Raw genomic sequence first — 22,361 nt, forward strand, 5'->3', positions numbered from 1 at the left:
ACTATTAGTCATTTCATATTATGACTTTCCCATAGTAAAGGAATTTCATTCATTCCTTAATAATATGAAATGTATGTAGGTGATATGTTTTGTGAGCTTTTGTATACATGAGGATATCTTTTGTTGCCTGAAACAAAAAGTAAAACTTCAGCTGGATACAGAATTCTTACATTAAAAACTTTCCTCCTAAAAACTTCGTATTTTATTCCATTTTCTTTGGCATTCATTTTTGCAGAATAAAGGTCTAAATATAACTGAATTTTACCCCCATGTCTGAAATTCAGACTTTTCAACTCAATTATATTTAAGTGTTAGTCATTTTTTTATTAACTTTGCCTTGTCCTAAGTTAACCCATTTGATCTGAAGATATGGGTCTTTGTTGGGACAGAAAAATTTCCTTCAATTTTTTTTGATAGTTGCTCAAGTTTAATTTATTCTGAATTCCTCTCCAGTAACACCAATAATGTATAGGTTTAATATCTGATGTCTTGACATTCCAGATGTTTAACCTTTCTCTCATAAAATTTATGTCTTATGCTTTTTTATATCCTTTGAGATTTTCTCCACTTAGTCCTCCCTAATACTGATTTGATTTTCTACAATATTCAGTCTGCTCGTTTTCTGCTTTTAAGAGAGATTTTAATTCTACTATTGAGTCTTTTATTTCCTTACCTTCTCTCCTCTTTTCATTTAGGTCTCTCTTCATCCCAGTTGGAAACCCTGTTCCTTCTCTTACTAGCTGTGTGACCTGGGTTAAGAAATTTAATCTCTGTTCTCCAATTTCATCATCAATAAAATGGAGATCATAAGTCTTTCCAGAGAATGAAATCAGATTGTCCTTGGAAACTTTCAGAAAAGTTTCTGTCCCATAGAAATGTGTCAATAGGGGCTCCTGGGTGGCTCAGTGGGTTAAAGCTTCTGCCTTCTGCTCGGGTCATGATCCCAGGGTCCTGGGATAGAGCTCCGCAGCAGGGAGCAGGGAGCCTGCTTCCTCCTCTCTCTCTCTCTGCCTGCCTCTCTGCCTACTTGTAATCTCTTCCTGTCAAATAAATAAAAAATTTTAAAAATCTTAAAAAAAAAGAAATGTGTCAATAAATGTTAACTGCTGTTATTATTACCATCATCATCATCAATATCATCATGTCTGCCCATGCCTCAGTGATACTTCTTTCCTTTAAACTGCTGTCATCTCATTGTGCGCATGCGCATGTCTGTGTTTACAGAAATCATATTTTATTGGATTTCGGGAAAACCCAATACAGATATTCTCTAAAATGTATTTCTACTGTAAATATTTTACTGACTCTTCACCTTGAATACAGTGTAAAACATACAGCTTTTTATGTTGTAGAATACTTTCACAAGCCTCATATTGTTGCTGCTGTTGATTTTTTATTTATACCTCCTTATACAAGGAGAGGTTTTCTGACAGAAAACAGACAGGATAGATCAGTTCTCTTTATTTGCCCTAAATTTTGACTGGGGAGCTGTCAGGATCCTCTACTGGATCTTCAGACCCCTCGCTGGTTCACATGCACAGTATGGAATCAGACCGCTGCTGACCGGCCGTTACCTAGCAGGATGGCTAGGGCTGCATCTGAGACCACTCTCCCACTGTTCTCTGACGATCTGCAAAAGGGAATGTATTCTTGGGTAATTTCAATTCTACTCAATTCAGTTCACTCATCCCTTGCCCAGAGGAGTGGGTGGAATCTGCACTCTCTGATTACATTGTCTCATCGCTTGTCTTGTCTTGCTTCACATTACTGATTCATTTTCCATATGCAAGGTGTCATTATGTGCCCAGTTCTGCCCCCTGCCAGGCCTCATTGTCCGTGAGTCATAGCCTTTAAGTAGATCTATCTTTGTGGTTCCTGTGGAAGGGGTTCCTGCATTTTGGAGGAACAGGCGTTTGGCATATATGGGAGGAAAAAGTCATACAGGCAAGTGTGTAGAAATCTCTAATTTTCCTCCTCCTGGCTTTTATTATTCCATGAAAGTCTTATTCACACGTTCATGGAACTGCCTTTAGGGGTCTGACAACATATTGACTTATCTTTCTAGTACTGTTGACACTGTAAGGACCTATTTAGCCAGAGATGATTAGCCAGAGATGATTTAACCTTCCATCAAGGTTAAACAATAACCCTGTTGTTTAACCCTTAAACTGTCCCTGCTCCCCTTCCCCCAGGGAACTTACTTAAAAACAAGTCCCATAACCAGCCCCAGGTAACAGCCCAAATACAAGGGTGGGTCAGGCCAGGTGGAGACAACCGATCAGTGAGGGGTTGCATACTGTCTCCCTAGTTACCAAGAAGTATGGGCCCCGCCCTTTGGGCACCCTTTGGGCACCAATTCTAACCAAGGTGATAGGCTAGGTCAAATGTCTACTATAGGGTAAATTGTAATTCAATTGGTCACTTATGTGTGACCTAAAATAACTGTGGAGTTTCCGGTGTGTTACCATCTCATTGGCCACCTGTGCGTGGCCAGGCCTAACCACACGGCCTTTGTTCTTAAAAGCTAGTCTGTGAAACAGAGAAAGGTCGCCGTCTCTTGTAAGAGGTGTGGTCCCAAACTGTTCCGTCTGATTCTTGATGCTTGGCACGGAATAAAGCTTTGCTTGACCTTCACTTTATATCAGTCTCACTCCTTTAATCACGGACCCATTATTGGGGGACCTAACAACACTTTGTATCTCTCTCTATATGTATGAATATTTCAAGGAAAACTGAGAAAAACTGAGTAAGGCTCTTATAGATAGTTTTTAAATTTTCCAAATTAAAAAGGGGGGAAAAAGACTTGCTAATCATAGAATCAAAGAGGTCTTAGATCAAAACTTCGATTTTATAGTTGAAGGGACTCTTCTTATAGAGAAGTTGCCTGACTAGTCTGAGGTCATGCAGAAGCCAGAGGCCTAGGCCACCCCATCTCTGGGTCAGTGCTTTTGTCCTTCAGGTTCCTTGCTTTTTGAAACAAACAAACAAAAAAAATTACTTTCTGCTATTCTGACAAGTCTAGATTCTCGAGTCTCAAGATTTTCTCTAGATTCTCAATTCTCTTTCATATTTAGACATTTTTTAAATAGCAAGATGCCTTCTTCCACATGGAAATAGAACTACAAGGAAAAATCCACAAAGAGCACTGAAATTCTTCATTTTTTTTTTAAGATTTTATTTATTTATTTGACAGAGAGAGATCACAAGTAGTCAGAGAGGCAGGCAGATAGAGAGAGGAGGAAGCGGGCTCTCTGCTCAGCGGGACTCGATCCCAGGACCCCGAGACCATGACCCGAGCCAAAGGCAGCGGCCTAACCCACCGAGCCACCCAGGCGCCCGAAATTCTTCATTTTTAAAGCACTTTGGGGAAATTTCATATGCTCTTCTTCCAGTTCCTTCTATACCTCTTTCTAAAAATTACAAGTAAAATAAATATTCAACCTGGGATAATATTTCCCTTAAAGGAGTTGATTCTTTAAGTCTTAATTATTGTTGTGACATTTCACATTCCAAAACGTCAGTCCCTTTGTGTTTCAGCTGTTGAGTGACTGCTCTTCTCGTCTTAAAATGGTCCGCCCAGCCACAAGACTGTACACACCTGATGGAGAACCAATTCACTCATGGGACGACATAGAGCGAGACATGGTCATCTGCGTTTCCACAGGACATGGCTTTATAACCCAAAAAGGTATGGGAGACAGTCTCTTCTCCACTGAGTTTTTGAAGAATTAAAATCGTCTTCTCTTTAAAGAGCTTGCTTTCTGAATTTTATATCTCATTGTGATGCTTTTTAATAATTACCTTCTTCCACACTTTTCTACTTGATGTTACTAAAGTTAAATTTATATACTTTTGTGCTGGAAACTCACTGTTGACATTGTTTGCACTCAAGAATTCAAAGTTCTGTTAGCCTTGAGCCTTATCTAACGGGCTTATTTTCAGAAATTCTAAATGGCCCCATTTGAATGTGTTCCCTTAGCATAAACCCTGAGGAAAGGAGGCTCCGTTGACTTCCTACTTTCAAGTTATTTAAAACTTAATGGTTTATTAATTGCAACTATACAGTTTGCAGATATTTTTAAAAGATTTTTATTTATTTATTTATTTATTTATTTATTTGTGCATGAGCAGGGGGAGGAGGGGCAGACAGAGAGGGACAAGCAGAGTCTAAGCTGAGCAGGGATCCCAAAGGGGGGCTTGATTCCAGGACTCTGAAATCATGACTTTAGCCAAAGTCAGATGCTTAACAGACCGAGCCACCCAGCTGTCCCTGCAGATTTCTTTTTTTAATAATAATAATGTATATGCTCATTTTAGAAGTAATAGAAATGCAAAGGAACATATATTTGTTATTAAACCAACTTTTGTCCTTTATCCTATTTGCCTGAGGTATTTAAAGCCCCTTTCTGGGGGTAGGTATACATTAATGAATACGTAATTTTTAGGAATTCTGAAGAACATGGTATCACTTTAAAAGAAATCAAAAGATTAGGAAGTGAATCACCTGGGATCCCTAAAAGAACAAATACTAGATTATTTCTTCTTAAAAGTCACCATAAAATTGTTATTACTGTGTTATATGTAAGGTACAGAAACCTTTAAAACAGCTGCAATCATATCTTTACATCTAGCGCAGAACAAAAGTATAGGAATAAAGACTGAAATGTAGGAAGACAAGGACTTACTGGGATGTCTAGCCCTGCTGTCAGGGATGCCACAACTATTCTTCCAGTGCCATCCTACATAAAGGAAGAGGCTCTAATCTTTGTATTCTTTCTAGGCTGTTGTCCTCACCACTCACCATTACCCACCTCCCCAGCTCTTGGTGACCCTCATTATACATAGAGGAACACACCGATTTGGGGGTTCTTATCATTAGCAAGTATTAGTTGACAGTCTTCTGTGTTCCCAAACTATGTAGTCTTATAAAAGAAATATAAGCCAAGGTTCCTTCCTCAAAAGAGTTTTCAGTCTAATTAGGAATATGAACACACTTGAAATATTGCAGTACAATTGAATAGTAAACAAACAAGTGGTGCAGTAGGAAGAACTTTCCCATTTTCTTCATTGTTTATGCTTAATTTTTTATACTCTTGGGATGGTCTTCTGTTGCCTGGCCCCTTCCCTCCTGGCCTCATTGTGTTCTTTGGGCCTTTCTGATAAATAAAGCTAACTATGCCTCAGACAACTGGCCAAAAGGATATCCAAAACACAGAGAGAAATGTAGGCCCCCTTGCCAGAAGCAAGCTTGTTACCAAGAAAAACTGAAGGAGAGAGAGAAAACAAGAAATGCCAATGTTACTTTCCCTACCATTTTCTTCCACGTTAGCTTTGTGGTCAAAGGACAAGGCTGTGTAGACAGACGTTTATTTTTACATCTTCAGTTCTGTGACCACATGGATTACTATGATGTGAAAGTCGATTCTTTTCCTTAGAAAGTAGGTTCCCGTGTTACCTTCCTGGTGAAAAGGTTAGCGGTTTTCCCTAGTTGTCTTAAGTTCTTTTCCATGGGTGATATGTATTCTAGGAAATCTGACTGATAGAAAAGTTTAAGCTGTTCTTTAGAAATTTGCTTCACAGGGCGCCTGGGTGGCTCAGTTGGTTAAAGCCTCTGCCTTTGGCTCAGGTCATGAGCCTGGGGTCCTGGGATCGAGCCCCACATCGGGCTCTCTGCTTGGTGGGGAGCCTGCTTCCTCCTCTCTCTCTGCCTGCCTCTCTGCCTACTCTCTCTCTGTCAAGTAAATAAAATCTTTTTTAAAAAAGGAGGAAAAAAAAAGAAATTTATTTCACTATATGAGTTGCCATTTACTGTTTCTCCTGGAATAATTAAGTTAGAAATAATTATTAAGTAGAAATCTAAATATTCAGGATGTTTTAAAGAAAGACGAGAGAAAGGCTACTAGCACACACTTACACACACATGTATTTATGTGTTTATTTACAAATTAATCATTCCACTCAAAATTTTGCTGTGACCTACTGGCTTAACTATGTGGTAGAAAATAAGGCAGCCTGGCCTGGGAGTTTCAATACTAACCACTCTATAACTTATTTTATATACTATAGTGTAAAAACATTTAGCATGTGAAAGTCAGTCATCAAAGGATCACACTGGGTTTTTGAAAAATGGATTTGTTTTGGCAAAACAAATCAGATACTGTTAGAATGATTTCTTTCTCAGAAACCCCCAACAAAATTAAAAGAGTGCTTTACGCCATTCGTCATCGAATTAAAACACTGTTCACACTACTGTGTTTACCGTCTTTTCACTGGGTTCAACTTCTAGACCACTTCCAGGTTAGCCTCCAATTCAGGCTTTGTACAAAGCCTGGAAGGAAGCCCTCTCCAGAAATGCCATTCTGTAGAAATCCGAAGAATGTTAACACGTATCTGATGTGATAAGCAAGTCAAGTGTGTAATGAGAGAGTCCAGGGGTGGGAGTCAAGGATTTCTGAGGGATCTTTGAGTTTTCATCATGTTGGACTTTTAATTACTTTCTATAAATACATGACATGTCTCTCAAAATAATCTTTTTAACAGAGTTAAAGCAACTGATGGAGGTCAGGGCAAATTATGCCAGAATCCGAAGGCAGCAGGGCCCTGAAGCCACAAACATCGCGATGTCACAACCTCACAAGCTGCAACTCCCGGTACGTCTACACAGATAATATCTATGAGAGCCATCGCATTTCGTGCTGTATTTTGCTGGGGTAAACTATGTGTATACAGTCACATGCTTGCTATGGTATGACAATTATTCATCCTTTCTAACTTCGTATAGCATCTTTTAAAAAAAGTTATTACCCTCCACATTTTATACAGAATGGCATTTGATGCCTCAAATATGTTCTTGGAGAGGCAATAAAACTAGATAAAATAATGTCAATAAAATAACTATCTTAGATCTATTTTCTTCCAGATAAAACCAGGAAACTACTATTATTATTAAAAAATAATGTAGCAGAGGCAAGTAATATTTTGTATATATATATTTACACACACATACACACACACACACAAACATGTATAATTTATATTTGCTTGTTATAAATACATTGTATGTATTTATATATGTAATTTAGTGGAGGCAAGTAGTGTGTGTGTGTGTGTGTGTGTGTGTGTGTGTAATTCAATAATAAAATAGACTGTTTGACCACCTAACACTAAATTTGACCTAAACTGACATTTTCCTAGTTTGGCCACCATATTTTCTAAACCTTCATGTTAAAATCCTTTATTTACTGAATAAAAATGAAATACCTCAAGAATCAATCTTTCCTCCTCCAATTTCCCTTCCGTTTGGCCTATAGTAGCAATGCAGGACTCTACAGAACATGTTTCCAAAAGCAAAGCTGGGTAATTCCAGACTAAACTCAGCAAGCAAGAGTCATAGACTGTGTCCTCAACACAGAATTTAGAGAAAGGATCTATGCACTGTTAAAAAGAAAAGTCACGTAAGGAGTCAAGGGAACTCCTTAGCAATCTTAGAAAGGAACACTATAGGAAAAGAAGAGAAAAACCCATCTGTTGTTGTTTTTTAAATTTTTTAAAATTAACATATAAGGTATTATTAAACCCATGGGTACAGGTCTGTGAATCATCAGGTTTACACACTTCACAGCACTTACCATAGCACATACCCTTCCCAACGTCCATAAGCCCCCCACCCTCTCCCTACCCACCTCCCCCCAGAACCTGTCTGTTAATTTCTCCCTGCAATGGAGAAAGAATCTGGTGGTGGTGGTGGTGGTGGTGTTTTAAATAGCAGTGACAAAGCAGAGTTTGGTTTCTGATCCTGGTCGAAAATTTCCAGAGAACTGTTCTCTCTCTTCCTCTGAAAGGCACTCACAGCTCTGTCTGAATATAAATTGCAACCTGGCTAGGTGTGTACAGAATGGCTCAGCTGACTCACTCCTCAATCCACCACTTTCATGGGATGCAGTAGATCATGTCTACTAAGGGGGGCTCTTGGTAATCGCTGCAAAAGGCCTAGTATTTACTCCCAGTCTGCAAATCAGTAGGGCTGCACGAGTAAATTCCTGCTGCTTTCAACACCACTAAAAGGAGAGCACATTGAGGTGAAATTTCACATGTTACATCCACAGCAGTTTGCCTTTTTGCAGACACTGTTGTACAATGTTAGAGATGGGAAGGCATCCCAGAACGGCCTGTGACACACAGGAGAGAAAGATTGCATATGACCCCCATTTTTCTTTTTCTTTCTTTCTTTCTTTTTTTTTTTTTTTTTAAGAAGAAAGTCAAAATAAGAAAGGTTAAGGAAGTGCTCCAGGTCAGAAAGCAGGACAACAGGATTCTTACCTGCTGGGCCTCTGCTGAGAACACCTGCATCACAATCTCCATAGACAAAGAACTTCGTTTTTTATTTTTCTTTCTTTCTTTCTTTCTTTCTTTCTTTCTTTCTTTCTTTCTTTCTTTCTTTTTTAATTTTCTCAAATTCCTTGAAAACAAAGACATTTCTCTGGGTGAAAAAGTACCTATCATTTTGCTGCCAAAGAAAAGTTGATTTGCTATGAAAATGGCATAATTTCACCCTGGATCAAATGTGCAAATTCTTGTGAAGTCTTCACTCTTGCATGTGAATACGCCTGAAGCGAAAATTGGCAATATCACACAACGCTCTATCAAGCACCAGGAGACATAAGGCAAAACTCTTAACTGAACTTTTCTATTACTAGTAAATGGGATTTTAGATGTAATATAACAGTCATCAACACATCACATTTTACCAGCGAGGCAGCGACCCTTGCTTTGTGGACGACAACTTGCACAGGGTATCTCGGCAGTTCATAGCCGCTTTTAACTTAGACCAAGGACAGCCCTGCTCTTTCCTTATTATTGACCTTCCTCCTTGCTTGGTTACAAGGTGGACTGGGGAGTGCTTTCTCCACCTCAGCAAGGACAATAGGGTAAGACCATTGCAATTCTGTTTAGCCTCCCTAGGCTTTTAATAAACCCAGCAATTTCCTTTGGGGACATTTTTATCTAATTTGAATCAGTTTCATATATATGTCACATTTCAATATTTTCCTATCAACTGGAAACCATTTATTATTAAGTACACAAACAATAGTCCGTGGCCTTCTCCAGAAATTTATTTCCTACTGGTTCACGAACACCCTTAAGGTGAGCCAGATATTAATCAACAGAGTGCCAGGATCTGTGATTGTCCTCAGGAGGACTTTTCTAAATGTTTCTGCCCCATCTTTAGCTTTTGTTGCCTGATTACGTGTTGGGGTGAAGCTGCATGTTTCTAAGCCAGCTGACTAAAAGTAACATGCCCAAAAGTTTGACAGACATTGTGAGATTTACTGAGAGTGTTTGATAAATAAGAAACATTTATCTGGGTACTTATGTCAGTTCTGCAAAACAGGACACATTAGTAATGATTCAAAATGCAAAGGTAGTCTTATTAGAGCAATAACCCTGAATTTCCATTTCTTTCTTGATTGTTCACAATAACTAATTTTTTGTGTGTGTGGATTAAGGAAGCAAAGCAAAAAAAAAAAAAAAAAAAACAATAAAAAGGGAAAAATAAATTTGTTCTCTTTACAAGAGAATCACTTAGAAATTGCGGCTAGTGGCTATTGCTGTGTTTATGAGCTTATCTTTAACAATAGCCCAGGTGTGCTGAGTGTCATTGAGATTTGTGATTCACCAAGGCAGCGGTTGTTTCTGTTTTTGCTTTTTCTGGCATCATTTGGAAGAGAGCAATCAAAACCCAGAGATCTGTGTTATTCTAGGTCATCACAAATCAGATGCAAATGTCCTCAGTTGAATGGAATTTGGACCCATTGGTGATCCTCAGTTGTTTTTATTAAACCAATGGCTCCAATTCCCTCTTGCTTCTGAACACATCTCAAAGCCTCCTAAGGCTAGGTAAGCAGAAAGAGCAGCAGTTTTGTTTGTTCTCAATGCAGTAAACTAAAATTCTGCATAAATGGCATGAATGGCATAAATCAGGGCTGCTTGGCCATAAGCAGCTGCAAAGAAGATCAATAAAGACCACCACTCAGGTAAGTGCTGATGAAAGTAAATGGTCAGACTGTGTAACAAGGTTGTATGGTGGGTTCCTGCTGTCAGCTACAGTATTTTCCCCATCCTGTGAGTCTGTAATATGAAACTACTATCAGTAGGCTGTCACCCTGTACCATATGTGCAAATAGGAATATATGAGGGGAGAGGAAATGCTTACACCCATGGTGTGACTGGGTCGGGGGAGGGAGAAAGAAAGAAGACAAGAAATTGTATTTATATGGCAAGTACAATGGGGATTCTGAATTGGATATGCTATCTCTCCTTGTCTGCTTGAATTCCTGTCCTGGTTTAAGGGTAGATACAAGGTTCAGTCAACCACTAGATCCATTAGGTCCTGGCTTTTCAGTCCTAGAAGTTTTGAACCTGGGGAAGAATACTGGGAGTTTGGCCAGGTGTGGATTCTCAAGGTGTCACCTCTGTCAGACCAACTGAGGCAGCTGGGCAGTCAGACTCTAAGTGCCACCACCAGCAGCTGTATTTTAGAGGAAATTTCTCAAAGGCATACTCTCCATAAGTAACCCAGCAGACTTGGTTGGACCGGAATGGAAGAGAGGAGGGAATCTTCCAGAGCTTCTAGGGTTGGCACTCCCAAAGTCTGAGTTCAAATTACATCACTCTTTTCATTTCTACCACTTTGCCCTCTTCCTTCCTTTCTTCTCTCTCCTTGCCTGTGGGTCTTCTCAGTCTTCCAAGCTTTTCTCTTCTAAGGGCCTTTAAATTCCCACTTTTATTTTGAAAACAATCCTTCCTGGAGCAATTTGTGGAGCAGCAGGGCTGCTTCCTTAGTATGATTCTCCAAGTTTCACTGGGGTGCTTGATAAAACACAGCCCCAGGCTGATCACAGAGGTTCTTATTCTGTGTGCCTGAGGTGGGTCAGGCAGTCTGCATTTGATAAGCCCCAGGGATGGCGAGCAGTTAGCTGACCACACTTTGAGGAGCTCGGCCAGGAATGTTGTGACCATCATGTGGGCATGTGCTGAGGACTGTTGGGTCCATGGTTAAAGGAGCGAGACTGATAAAAAGTGAAGGTCAAGTAAAGCTTTATTTCGAGCCGAGCATCGAGAATCAAACTGACTGGCCAGGGCCGTCTCTTGCAAAGAGGCGACCCCTCCCTTCTTTACAGACTAGCTTTTAAGGGCAAAGGCCATGTGGTTGGGCCTGGCCATGCACAGGTGACCAATGAGATTGTAACACAGAGAAAGCTACACAGTCCTGCTAGGTCACACATAAGTGACCAATTGAATTACAATTTACCCTATCGTAGATATTTGAATTAGCCTATCACCTTGGTCAGAATTGGCGCCCAAAGGGCACCCAAGGGGCGGGGCCCATACTCCTTGGTAGCTAGGGAGACAGTATGCGCTCCCACTGATTTGATACCCCCACCTGCCCTGACCCATCCCTGCATTCGGGCTGTTATCTCCACCTGACCTGACCCACCCATGTATTTGGGCTTTGTTACCTGGGACTGGTTTCCCGGACTTGCTTTTAAGTAAGTTCCCCAGGCGGGGGGGTGGGGGGTGGGGAGGGGTGGGCAAGGTCAGTTTAAGTTTTTATGTATAAACAACAAAATGGCTGTTCAACCAGGGTGAGGCCGCTCTAGCTGAATAGGCCCATACAAGGACCAGTTTCAAGAATACTGGAGTATGAAGGCAAGGAAGCACTTGCTGCATGTGTGATGGCTTGAGTCCCAACGTCCTCACATTTTCTTATCACTATTTGCTGAAGAAATAATGGAAATGTTCCTGGGTCAGGACCAACCACCCAGACACTGTAACCAGGACCCAGACATTGGAGGCAAAGCAAGCGAGTCTGAGGTAGTGGAGCTTCCCATGTTAATTAAGCTGGCTTCAATGCTGATAACATCTTGCTATTTTAAAGGTCACAGGAATAATGTCTGGACTATGGTGCACATATCGAGGAGCAGAGTAATTTTGAAGGTGGGGAAGAAAAGCAAGCTTCTTGGAATTTTCTTGTACATTTTTTATATGTACAAAAAGAGAGTGCTTTAGAACAAGGATGGGAGTTTATTTGCCGAAGGGACCCTTTCCTAACTGAGGGAGCTGCTTGCTGGGGAAGGGGAGGCAGAACCTCTTTATGCTTGCTCTAAATCTAGTTAACATGGAAGCCTGAGCCACCCACATCCCTGGCAGACTCATCTAAGAGTGTGAAGTTCCACAGGATATTATTTCAGTTCAATGACAAGTGCTCTTAGAAAAATTAATTTTCAAAACAGTTCTCTTGCTCCCTAAATGAAATCCATATAGGCTGGGAGACAGATACCGTAGAAGACAGAAAATACAAAGAAAAATAGTTCTTTGAAGAACTAATTCATATATCTGTCTATCTATCTCCAGGCACTCTCTGTTCTATTCTGTTCTGGGTGCTGAGCATGCAAAGTTGTGTGATTACTTGGATACTTGGCTTAGAACGTTGGATTAAGACCCATAAGGTTAGGTGGGAGGGGTGGGCATGAAATTGTGGAGGGCCTTATAGATCATGCTAAGGAGTTGGATTTTTCTATTTTAAGTGCAGTGAGAAACCATTAAAGGGAACTAACATGAAAACTGGATTAAGTATTGTGCATTAAATTAAGCTTTCTCAGGTTACTAGTTACAGAACATACTCGGTTTAGCTTTAGTGATGGAGATTTTTTGAGAGGATTAAGAAGGAAGTAAGAATGCACAGGGTGATGTGGGAAACAGAGGCAGAAGAAAATCATTAAAATTCCTTACCTACTGACAAGCCCTTGAAACAGACAGAGTGGCTCTCCGCTGGAGACTCAACTGCCCTCACCTTGAGGTTTTGCTAAGAACAATCCTAGCCGGACCGACCCCCTACCCCGACAGGTCCAACCAGGATCCTGTAAGTCTACTTTAATAATTCCTTTAGGAAACTTTATCTCTAAACCTCCAAGATAGTGTCAGAAATCATTCCCAAGCATATGACCCACTGATATACATCTAAAGGGTCTCACGAGAAGATTTTTATTACTGGTAATAAATAACCTTTCTTCCAACAATAGCTAGCCCCTCAAGGTCCTAGAGACCTTGCTTCCAAAATTCCTTAGAGACTTACATCATCCCCAATCCCTTGTCCTCACCCACTGCCGAGTCCACCCCTACTCTGCCTTTAAAAACTCTAACTGTAATCTGGTTCGGGGTCCGAGTTCCTACTCCACTGTGTCAGGTATACTTGGGCCCAAGCTTAAGCTTGTTAAATAAACCTTCATGCAATTGCATCGGTGTTGGCTCCTTGGTGGTCTCTCAGACCAGAGACCCTTGTACAACAAGGGAAGCCCAGCAGACAAGCTTCATGGTGGTCTCTGTTCGAGATGCAAGGCCAGTCTTTGTCCACACGGCCACCCAGCAGTCTACTATTCCTGCTCTTAACTTGGTAACTTGGTTGTTTCTTGGTGCTTCTTGCTTCTGCTGTGAACTTTCTACTTCTCCACAGGCTTCTGCTCTACACTAAGATGCTTGCTTGTCTGCTCTGCTCATTCGTGGCTTCTGTTTCCTGCCTTCTCTTTATATTTCTTTTGGCTCCAGGGCCACTCTACCATCTGAATTACTTTCTTTGTGTCTTTTAATGGAAGACTGAATGGCCAGAGGTCAGCCATTTACTCATTCCTTTAGATTAGGGTATCAGAGATCACATGATACAAAGCACAGCTTGCCTATTGAAGTGACGGTGTGGGTTGGTTTCCTCAGGAAGCTGTCGACAGGGCTGCCTTTTGGGGGTCTAGGACATTTTTGGTATAGACCATTGTTCTGCCATTGCTATGGTCCTTTTCTCTCTTCACCATGGAGGGATTAACAATGGAATGATCTAGGCAGTCACTATTTCTCTTTAGCCACTGAGAGGCTTGCCCTTGGGTACATCCTCAAAATTGGCCTTGATGGGGAGATCTTTGCTATATAGGCAAGACAAATTTGAGGTTGGAATCTGTGCCTTTGGTTATGATATCAGGAAGGATACCAGACGGACTCACAAGTTATACTCCTTAATACAACCAACTCCTTCTGGGGAAGCAGATCTTGCAGGGATGTTCTGGCATCTAAAACTCAAGGCACTCTGGCATCCACATGATTTTCCCAAATCAATTCCGAATGCCAACCCTTTATCAGACCTTTTCTTGACTCTTATTTCATGCAGTCATTTTGATAGGCTGAATTCCATTGTGGATTTTGATCTTTTATTACCCTTTCTCCCCCTCCCTCCACTCTGCAAGGTGAACCTGGCCAACAACATTCTCAAGGCTGAAATGTGAGTTCTGCTCAGTGGGCTTGACAGTGGTCTGCTGGGTTTGAGTCATAAATCCTTGTTATGATCCAGGACACCCACGGAATAGTATTATCTGTTAGATAATGCCCAGTTCCCATGCAAAAGTTGATTGGGCCACAACTAGATATGGATTTGGAGCTGGGTACTTAAGAGGCTTCTCGGGGAGGAGTCCTCACCAGCAGTGAGGCACAGGGTAGTGGCTGCATGTAAAAGCATCAGGAGTGTCCTGCTCTCCAGGTCCTCGCTCAGGAAATGACTCAACGACAAAGGGCAATTTTCATTGCACCAATTTCCAACTGTTGTTAGGAAGAATAAAAGGGATTCATCTGTGGGATTTTTGAGTCTTTTGAAGTTGTTTACTTACACTATCTTACTGCTGCCACAGCATTGCCCACACGGCTGATCCTGATTTTTTTTTAACCAGCCAATGTACAACCCCAGCCTTCTTCCTCTCCAATTTTTTTTTTTTATCCAAGTCGTAGCCAAGATCACTTTTTGAGAATGAAAATCATACCATGTTGTTCTTGCTTAAAATCTTTCATCAGTGCCCTACCCCCACCTTTGTCATCAAAGTAAAGAGCAAACCCAACACCCTTGGGACTATCGTGTCCACGAGCCCTGTGGTCTCTGTTTTCTCACCCTTTGCTCACAGAGATCTACACCCCCTTCATCCTAGACAATCCCTCAGTACCCCCCCCCCCCCAAATCGTGTGTTCTCTCTCATTTCCACACCTTTGCACCTTTCTTCTCCTTGGGAAATTGTTCTTGACCACTCCTCACACTCATGTCTGTTAGAAGCTTCCATGTGCTCCCTCTGCCCTCTTTGCTTGCCACTTTTCACTGTTGATGTCTTTTTTTTTCTCCCACTCGTCTCTAAGCTCTTTGAAGGTAGGCCAGGCTTGTTCACACCTGTATTTCCAGGTGTGGATATTCCTTACTCTATAGCAGGCCTTAATGAATATTTGTTAAGTGAATGTAAGATTTAGGGTAATTGATTGATTAAAAATCTGCTTTTAAATATACACATTGAATCAGAGTTAGACTTTTTGTAGAATTTTCTTCTCTTCACATGCACTGTTTTGAACAAGGTGTTCCCACAGGGTTTATATGTTGAAACCCTGTGCCGCAGTGTGATTAGGAGCAAATGACGTCACGAGGATGGAGCCCTCATGAATGGAATTTGCGCCCTTATAAGCCACTAGAGAGTTTCCTTCATCTGCTCTGCTCTCTGCCTTATGAGGATACAATGAGAAGTCAGTAGTTTGCAACCCAGAAGAGGATTCTCACCAGAACATAACCATGCTGGCATTCTGATCTTAGACATCCCGGTTCCATAAATTTCTGTTGTTTATAAGCCTGTGGTACTTCATTGTAGCAACCTGAGCTAAGACACACATTATCACATCAATCCGTAAAATACCACATAAACCTCTTATAAAACAAGTCTTAAGACAATATAGCCTGACTAAATTTCCTTCATCACAAGGAAAACCAGGACAAGGTTGATCATGATCCCTTCTTTTCCAACTGTAACTTTCAAAATGCTCTTGAGGTCTGATGGAGGGTTCTCCCATCAGTGCCCAGATGAACCCTTAACTGCTCAGCCGCCTCTGCTGCAGGCAGCCTGCTTGCAAGGGACGATATGTCACCCCCTTTCACAAGTGTGATGATTTGTGGCTGAGAAGGGAGAGCCTGCTCTCTGAACCACATGCCCCCTGGTGTGGGCAGGCTAAGGAAAGATGAATAGCATTATAAGACAGACATCTGAATGTTTCGTATTAAATTAGTCCCACAGAGCGCCTAGAATTCTCATTCCATAAATCATGAAGTAAAGTAAACTCACTCCCAGGTTAGATTGCTGTGACTTTGGCCTGTGGTGTCATAGATAATCTGAGAATAGTTAAACATTTGTCTGAAATAGTAATAATTTCCAGCATATTTACTTAGTGACATAGAAGTGACCCAGACTGACAGAAACAGCATGTAAATGGGAGTCAGCCAATTTAGGAGATTTCCAAACAAAGGTCACTGCTCCTCACCTCCTCTGCCTACTCAGAAACTGCCATGGTCTCCTTCAGGGGCTACTAAGTGCTGGGGACTGAGATGAACAACCTTCACCTCCAGAGTACGTACTAAAAAGGACTGATGTACTCCCATCCCTTTACTAAATGGCAGTTGCTGCACCATTTTGAAATTGACTTTCACCTTGCCTTGGTCTAAACATCATAAAGCTAGGAAGGACCTTGATTCCACTAAAGCCACATTTCTCTACAATGGTAAAGTTTATTCTGAGAATATTTTGCATAGCTTTGGCTCTATTCTGGTTCCTCCTTTCCCGGGCTAACATTGTAATTACTGGGCGCATAATAGAATGGAAGGAATATTAGATTGTGGCTTGTAAGACCAGTCAGTTCCATGCTAACTGGCCAAGGGCCCATCGAACTACTGCTATCCCTTCTATAAAATAAGGAAAGTAGACTCTTGAATCTTTAAAGTTCCACCCAACTTTAAAAGTCTGATTCTGATTCAGCTGTGAGATACAATTGAGCAACAAGAATTGTGACAGCCAGAATTCCAGCTGACCCCAGGAAGCCTGTCCATCTGCTTGGTAAGGCCTTGTTATAGGTATTCACTAGGACCTGAGGATCTTCACCCTCAGAAGCCCTGTCCAGATTTCACCAGAGCAACAGAGGGAGGCTGAGGCACAGCTTAGTGGTGGCCAAGGGCTGGAGGTGATTCTTTCCAGGGAAGGATCTTTGTATGTGCTGTCAGAGGCCTGAATTGAGTCCTGCCTCTTGCACTATTGGGCAGGTTGTTTTGTATTTGGTATACAGAACAATGAGATCATAAATGTTGAAGCGGAAGGGCACTCATGCTGGTAGAATGTCTACACATGTTAGGTACCATATTGGACTTTTACACTGTTGTCATCTGTTTCATTCCATACATATGACCACCCTTGGAAGTAGATATTTTTTCTACTTCTACTTTTGGGCATTTTACAAATGAGGAAGGTGAAATATCTTGCCCAAAGATGGTGGGGGGATGGATGAAATAGGTGATGGAAATTAAGGAGTGCACTCATTGTGATAAGCATTGGGTAATATATGGAATTGTTGAATCTCTATTTTGTACACTCAAAACTAATATAACAATGTATGTTAAGTATATTGGAGTTAAAATTTAAAAAATAATAAAAAATAAATTTTAAAAAAGCCACCAGGCAGAGCTGGGGTTTGAACCTCAAAACCTGTAGGCATTTCAGGTTACTCATATTAGGCTACTGACTCTGAAAGTGAGATTACTGAATAGCTTCAAGGAGTAATGGTTTGATCACTGCCTGTTTGGAAGATTTCCGTGAAGACAACTAAGTTATGCAGAGTCAGCTACACTTGGAAGCCCAACCCACAATAGGAGGGGCATTGCCATATGCGTGGGAATGACCTTCACCTACTTTTCAGGACAGAGCAAGACATCTGGGGTCTTCTTTACCCCAGTAGCTGTCTTCCCCCCATGTATTAGTTGCTAGGGCTGCTGTAATAAGGTACCACAAACTGGGTGCCTTATAGAACAGAAATTTCTTGTCTCACAGTTCTAGAAGCTAGAAGGCCAACATCAAGTTGGCAGCAGGTTTTGTTCCCTCTCTAGGTTTTGTTCCCACATTCTAACAGAATGGTCAGTTCCATGCCTCTGCTCTAGCTTCGAGTAGTTTCCAATCTTTGTTGTTCCTTGGCTTATAGAATCATCACCCCAATCTCTGCCTTCATCTTCGCATGACATGACACCTGTGTGCCTATGTCCAAATCTCCCTCTTTTATAAAGATGCCAGCCATATTGGATTGGGACCACCTTACTCCAGTATGACCTCATCTTAACTAATTACATCTGCAAAGACCCTATTTCCAAACAAGAACACATTCTGAGATACTGAGGGCTAGGACTTTGATATATGAATTTGTGGGTTGGGGGAGGGGAGGGGACACAATTCAAGCCATAACAGTCTGAAACAAAAGTCCCACCCCTCACCCCACACAAGCACTTCCTCTGAGCTCAAGTGCTCTACCATTAAAGATCACAACATTCTTTCTTGATGGCATGTCTCTCTCCCTTTTATGTCTTTCTTGTTTCTTACTAACACTGAAGTCTGATATTAATGGAAAAACCATTAAAAAAAAAACTATTATCCTATGAGGTAAAGTGAATGCACTCAACTGTAAAAGGAAGACTTATCGATCAATTTCAGTTACACCTTGCTTGTCTGACACTTTGCAGCTAAGGAATGTGTTTTTATTGCCTGGCCAGATAGTTCAGATTTCCGGTCAGTCTTAGTAAAGACCCCTTTTTATAACATTGATAAAATTTTATCACAGAGCTATGAAAACAAAATTAGATTTCATAACTCACATCAGGCCTTGAAGGGAATGCCTCTATAAATTTTACAAACCTTATTAAGTTTTAATGTACCTATTCTGATAAATATTTTTAAGATAGCAACTTCTATTGAACTTCATGTGTGTGTGTGTGTGTGTGTGTGTATAAATAAGTATATGTATGTACATGTAGACATATATTTCTCTTTTTCTCTCTTATAGGAAAGAAGACTTTCTTCATCTACTTGCAAACCAAAGGCTGTGATAGGAAGGTCAATTATTTAGATTGCCAAAGACTCAAATTTAGGAAAGTCCCCTTCTATAAAAGAAATCTGTGTGGTTCATTTAGAAATTTAATCCTAAAGTTTATTTTTCAAAGTAACTGAATTTTTCACATACTGATTTTGAAGAATTACCAACACAGATAAATCAGCTATAAGATATTTATAAATGAATAAGAAGACATGTCATAGTCAAAGGCAGCATTAGCCATAGAGACTTTATATTTTAATGAGATCTTGTTTATATTGTCTAGTCTTTCCAGTCTATAGAGAGGCCTGTTGGAAAAAGTTGCATATATATTGAACACATGTTTTGTCTCCCCAACTAGGTAGCAAGTGCCTGGAGGGCAGAGACCCTCGTTTTTCATTTACGTGGGCCAGGGCTCTGCCCACAAAGACTCCGTGCTAATGGAGTCCCACTGCAAGAGCAGTGTTATGGGAAAGTGAGGTGAAGCCATCCTCCCCTCTCATGCTAGACCACAAACTGAAATTACGACAGTACAGTAGGGAGAGAGGGTCTGCTTTATAGAACTTCATTTCAGTCAGATGTTCAGGAGCCAAATGAAATCAAGTTATAGTTGGATCGTCCTTTCTGCTTTTCAGAGGCAAGAAACACTTCTCAAAATTGCACAAATGAAATAAATGTGATAGTGTAAACTAGGCATTTAATAGTCTCAAAAACATCTTTTGTGATTATTTATATATTTTAGTTTAAAATGCAAGTTTAAAAAAAGAAAAGGTTTTGGGACGCCTGGGTGGCTCAGTTGGTTAAGCAGCTGCCTTCGGCTCAGGTCATGATCCCAGCGTCCTGGGATCAAGTCCCACATCTGGCTCCTTGCTCCACAGGGAGCCTGCTTCTCCCTCTGACTCTTCCTTCCACTCTGTCTACCTGTGCTCGCTCTCACTCACTCTCTCTCTGACAAATAAATAAATAAAATCTTTAAAAAAAAAAAAAAGAAAAGAAAAGGTTTTAAGTAAAAAGATTTTAAGTAAGCTCTACACTCAGTGTGGGGCTTGAACTCTCAACCCTGAGAGTAAGAGTCATATGCTCTACCAACCGAGCTGGCCAGATGTTCCCCCCAAATCTTAAAATGATGTGAAATTACTTATATCTGAATGGACAACATTTAAAACATCAGCAGACTTTGTAAAGGAGTTCTCAAACTGTTTTGGTTCATGTACTATCTCTGAGAACCACTTGAAAAGCCAGAAGCTTACAAAATGCACGTACAAAACAAAGCTTTTTTTCTTTCTTTCTTACTATTTCATGGAGTTCTCAGACCTACTTGAAAAACATCTGTGAACTTTCACATAAAGAACTTCTGATATAAGGGAAGATATTTCTAATTTCAATATTCTTTAAGGTTTAGGGGACATTGGATCTATACTTCTCAATGGAAAATTTTAAAATACATGTCAGATGAAGCAGACTCTGTAACTGTAACTGTGGTAATTTATCTTGTTATACTCAAAAACAATAAACCATGAAGATTTCTTACCATTTTTGAGTATAGTTTTTACATCTATGAATCTTAAATGGGAAAAGGGAAGGAAATATAAACTTCAGTGTTGTTAATTTGGGGCATTCCTTCCTTGGAGAAAGCACTTATTACCTGGAAGGAAAAAGCTAATTAAGTCAACATTTCTTAAGATCACAAAGCCATTTTACTTGCTACTCTTAGAGGCAGAAGGGAATACACGCTGTTTCTCTTTTGTCTGTCAGGAGAATAATAGGGATCGCTGACAGGCCTGGCAGCCCTGAGGGGAACCTCCACAGAAGAGCAGTCTCAGACGTCTGGAGTCTGCCTGGAAATCGCGGCTACCCAGCCGCAGAGAAATAGGGTACCTTGGATCAGAACACCCAGCCCGCTCCACTGCTGTACTATGCACATATATAGAAGATGGTGATGTTTCCAAATATGCAGATAACTTTTGGATCATTTCATTCTGAGTCGTGTTATAAATGTACTTCAGTTTAATTTAGTCAAAACTAACTGTACCCTCAGTCAGAAATGAGGTTAAAATGACTTTGAACACTCTTTGAGGTGTTGTTTACAAATGACCTTAAACTGTTACATTTTTATATGAAAAATATATTGGGTTATGGTTTAATGCCACTGTCCTTGGCTAGAGTTCCCAGATTTGAAAAGGTCTAGATTTAGGAGTCCAAGACACGCTGTAAAGCTGCTGTGTCCGTTCTCTGCTTTGTTCCCAGAGCCTAGCACAGTGCCTGGAAACCAGTAGGTGATATTGTTCAGTATCAAATGAGGAGCCACATTTCGACTCTGGCTGTGCTTCTTACTACCCATGGGACATATCTATTTTCTCAACAATGACATGAGAATACTAATATTTCCTTCAACCCTCTCCCCCAGAAGTTGTTTTTAGCATCAGATGAGATAAAGTGTAGAAAAAAATTTTCCCCCTTTTTTTTTTTTCCTGAAGAAAGGAATAGTCTTCAAATTAGGCATAGATTTCATGTGGATATAAAAGAAGTAAGTGTACTAAAAGAAGTATCATTGGACTATTGTAGGGGAAAGAATGAGATCACAGACTTAGAATTCAAAATCAACCATTTTATTTTACAGAATATTAATGCTGAAATGAAGAGGAGTGTTCGGATGCTAGAAGTGAGAAATCACCACTCCCTAGGCTTTAATGCATCAAAAATTCAAGTTTCTCTAATTCGTGTATACAGCTTAAGGCAATTCAGAACTTCTTGTAGCCAGTGGGGGAGGGGTTCCATGACATCCTTATAAACTGGGGAGAAGGGACCTTCTGATCCTCAGTAGAGGAGGGGAAGACAGGTGCTTCAGTTGAAAGTTAGCAAAGTTATTTTAAAGAGGTGCTGAGAACATACTTTTATATGACTATAGTTTACTTAAGAATTTGAAAAGCAAGGAATACCCCAAATCTAGAGGAAATTGGCATCATTTATTTATGTAACATCTATTAATGGAAGTCCTGTGATACACTAACACCATTTTGGGGACTGGGCCTATGATGCTGAATGAGAAAGAATCTTAGTTCTCATGGACCTCACTGACTTGGGGAAGGTGCACAGTCAATAAAAAAGAGAAACAAAAAATAGGATAACAACTAGTGATAAATGTTTTGAAGGAAAGAACATGGGGTAGAGGGATAGAAAGTAGCTGAACAAATACATATTCAAATGCATATAGTTGTCAAAACATCTTTGTTGAGTGAATAAATAAGTGAATGGTGATATAAAAAATATTGCTTGCAGAGGATAATAACTGTAATTTGCTACTTTAGGCAGCACTCTTTGAAAGAGTTTGGGGAAGAGAGCAGTAGACTTGGAGGTAGTAGATAAGAATTATCTCTGCTCTCCTCATCAGGCTGTGTGGT

The 22,361-nt window shown here is 40.5% G+C and overlaps 1 protein-coding gene across 2 annotated transcripts in view; it reads left to right on the forward strand.

Annotated features, from left to right (window-relative positions):
• The window catches only part of DCDC1 (doublecortin domain containing 1), a 440,084-nt gene extending 419,601 nt beyond the window's left edge, over positions 1–20,483 (forward strand). For both annotated transcript variants that reach the window (XM_059406519.1, XM_059406527.1), the window contains 3 exons: positions 3,538–3,688; positions 6,541–6,650; positions 18,934–20,483. In XM_059406519.1, coding sequence (XP_059262502.1) covers positions 3,538–3,688; positions 6,541–6,650; positions 18,934–18,996 — 324 coding nt within the window. In that variant the 3' untranslated portion in view covers positions 18,997–20,483. The remainder of the gene's footprint in view (positions 1–3,537; positions 3,689–6,540; positions 6,651–18,933) is intronic.
• The last annotated feature ends 1,878 nt before the right edge of the window (positions 20,484–22,361 follow it).

This window comes from Mustela nigripes, chromosome 1, assembly GCF_022355385.1.
Source record: "Mustela nigripes isolate SB6536 chromosome 1, MUSNIG.SB6536, whole genome shotgun sequence".
Taxonomy (NCBI): Eukaryota; Metazoa; Chordata; class Mammalia; order Carnivora; family Mustelidae; genus Mustela; species Mustela nigripes.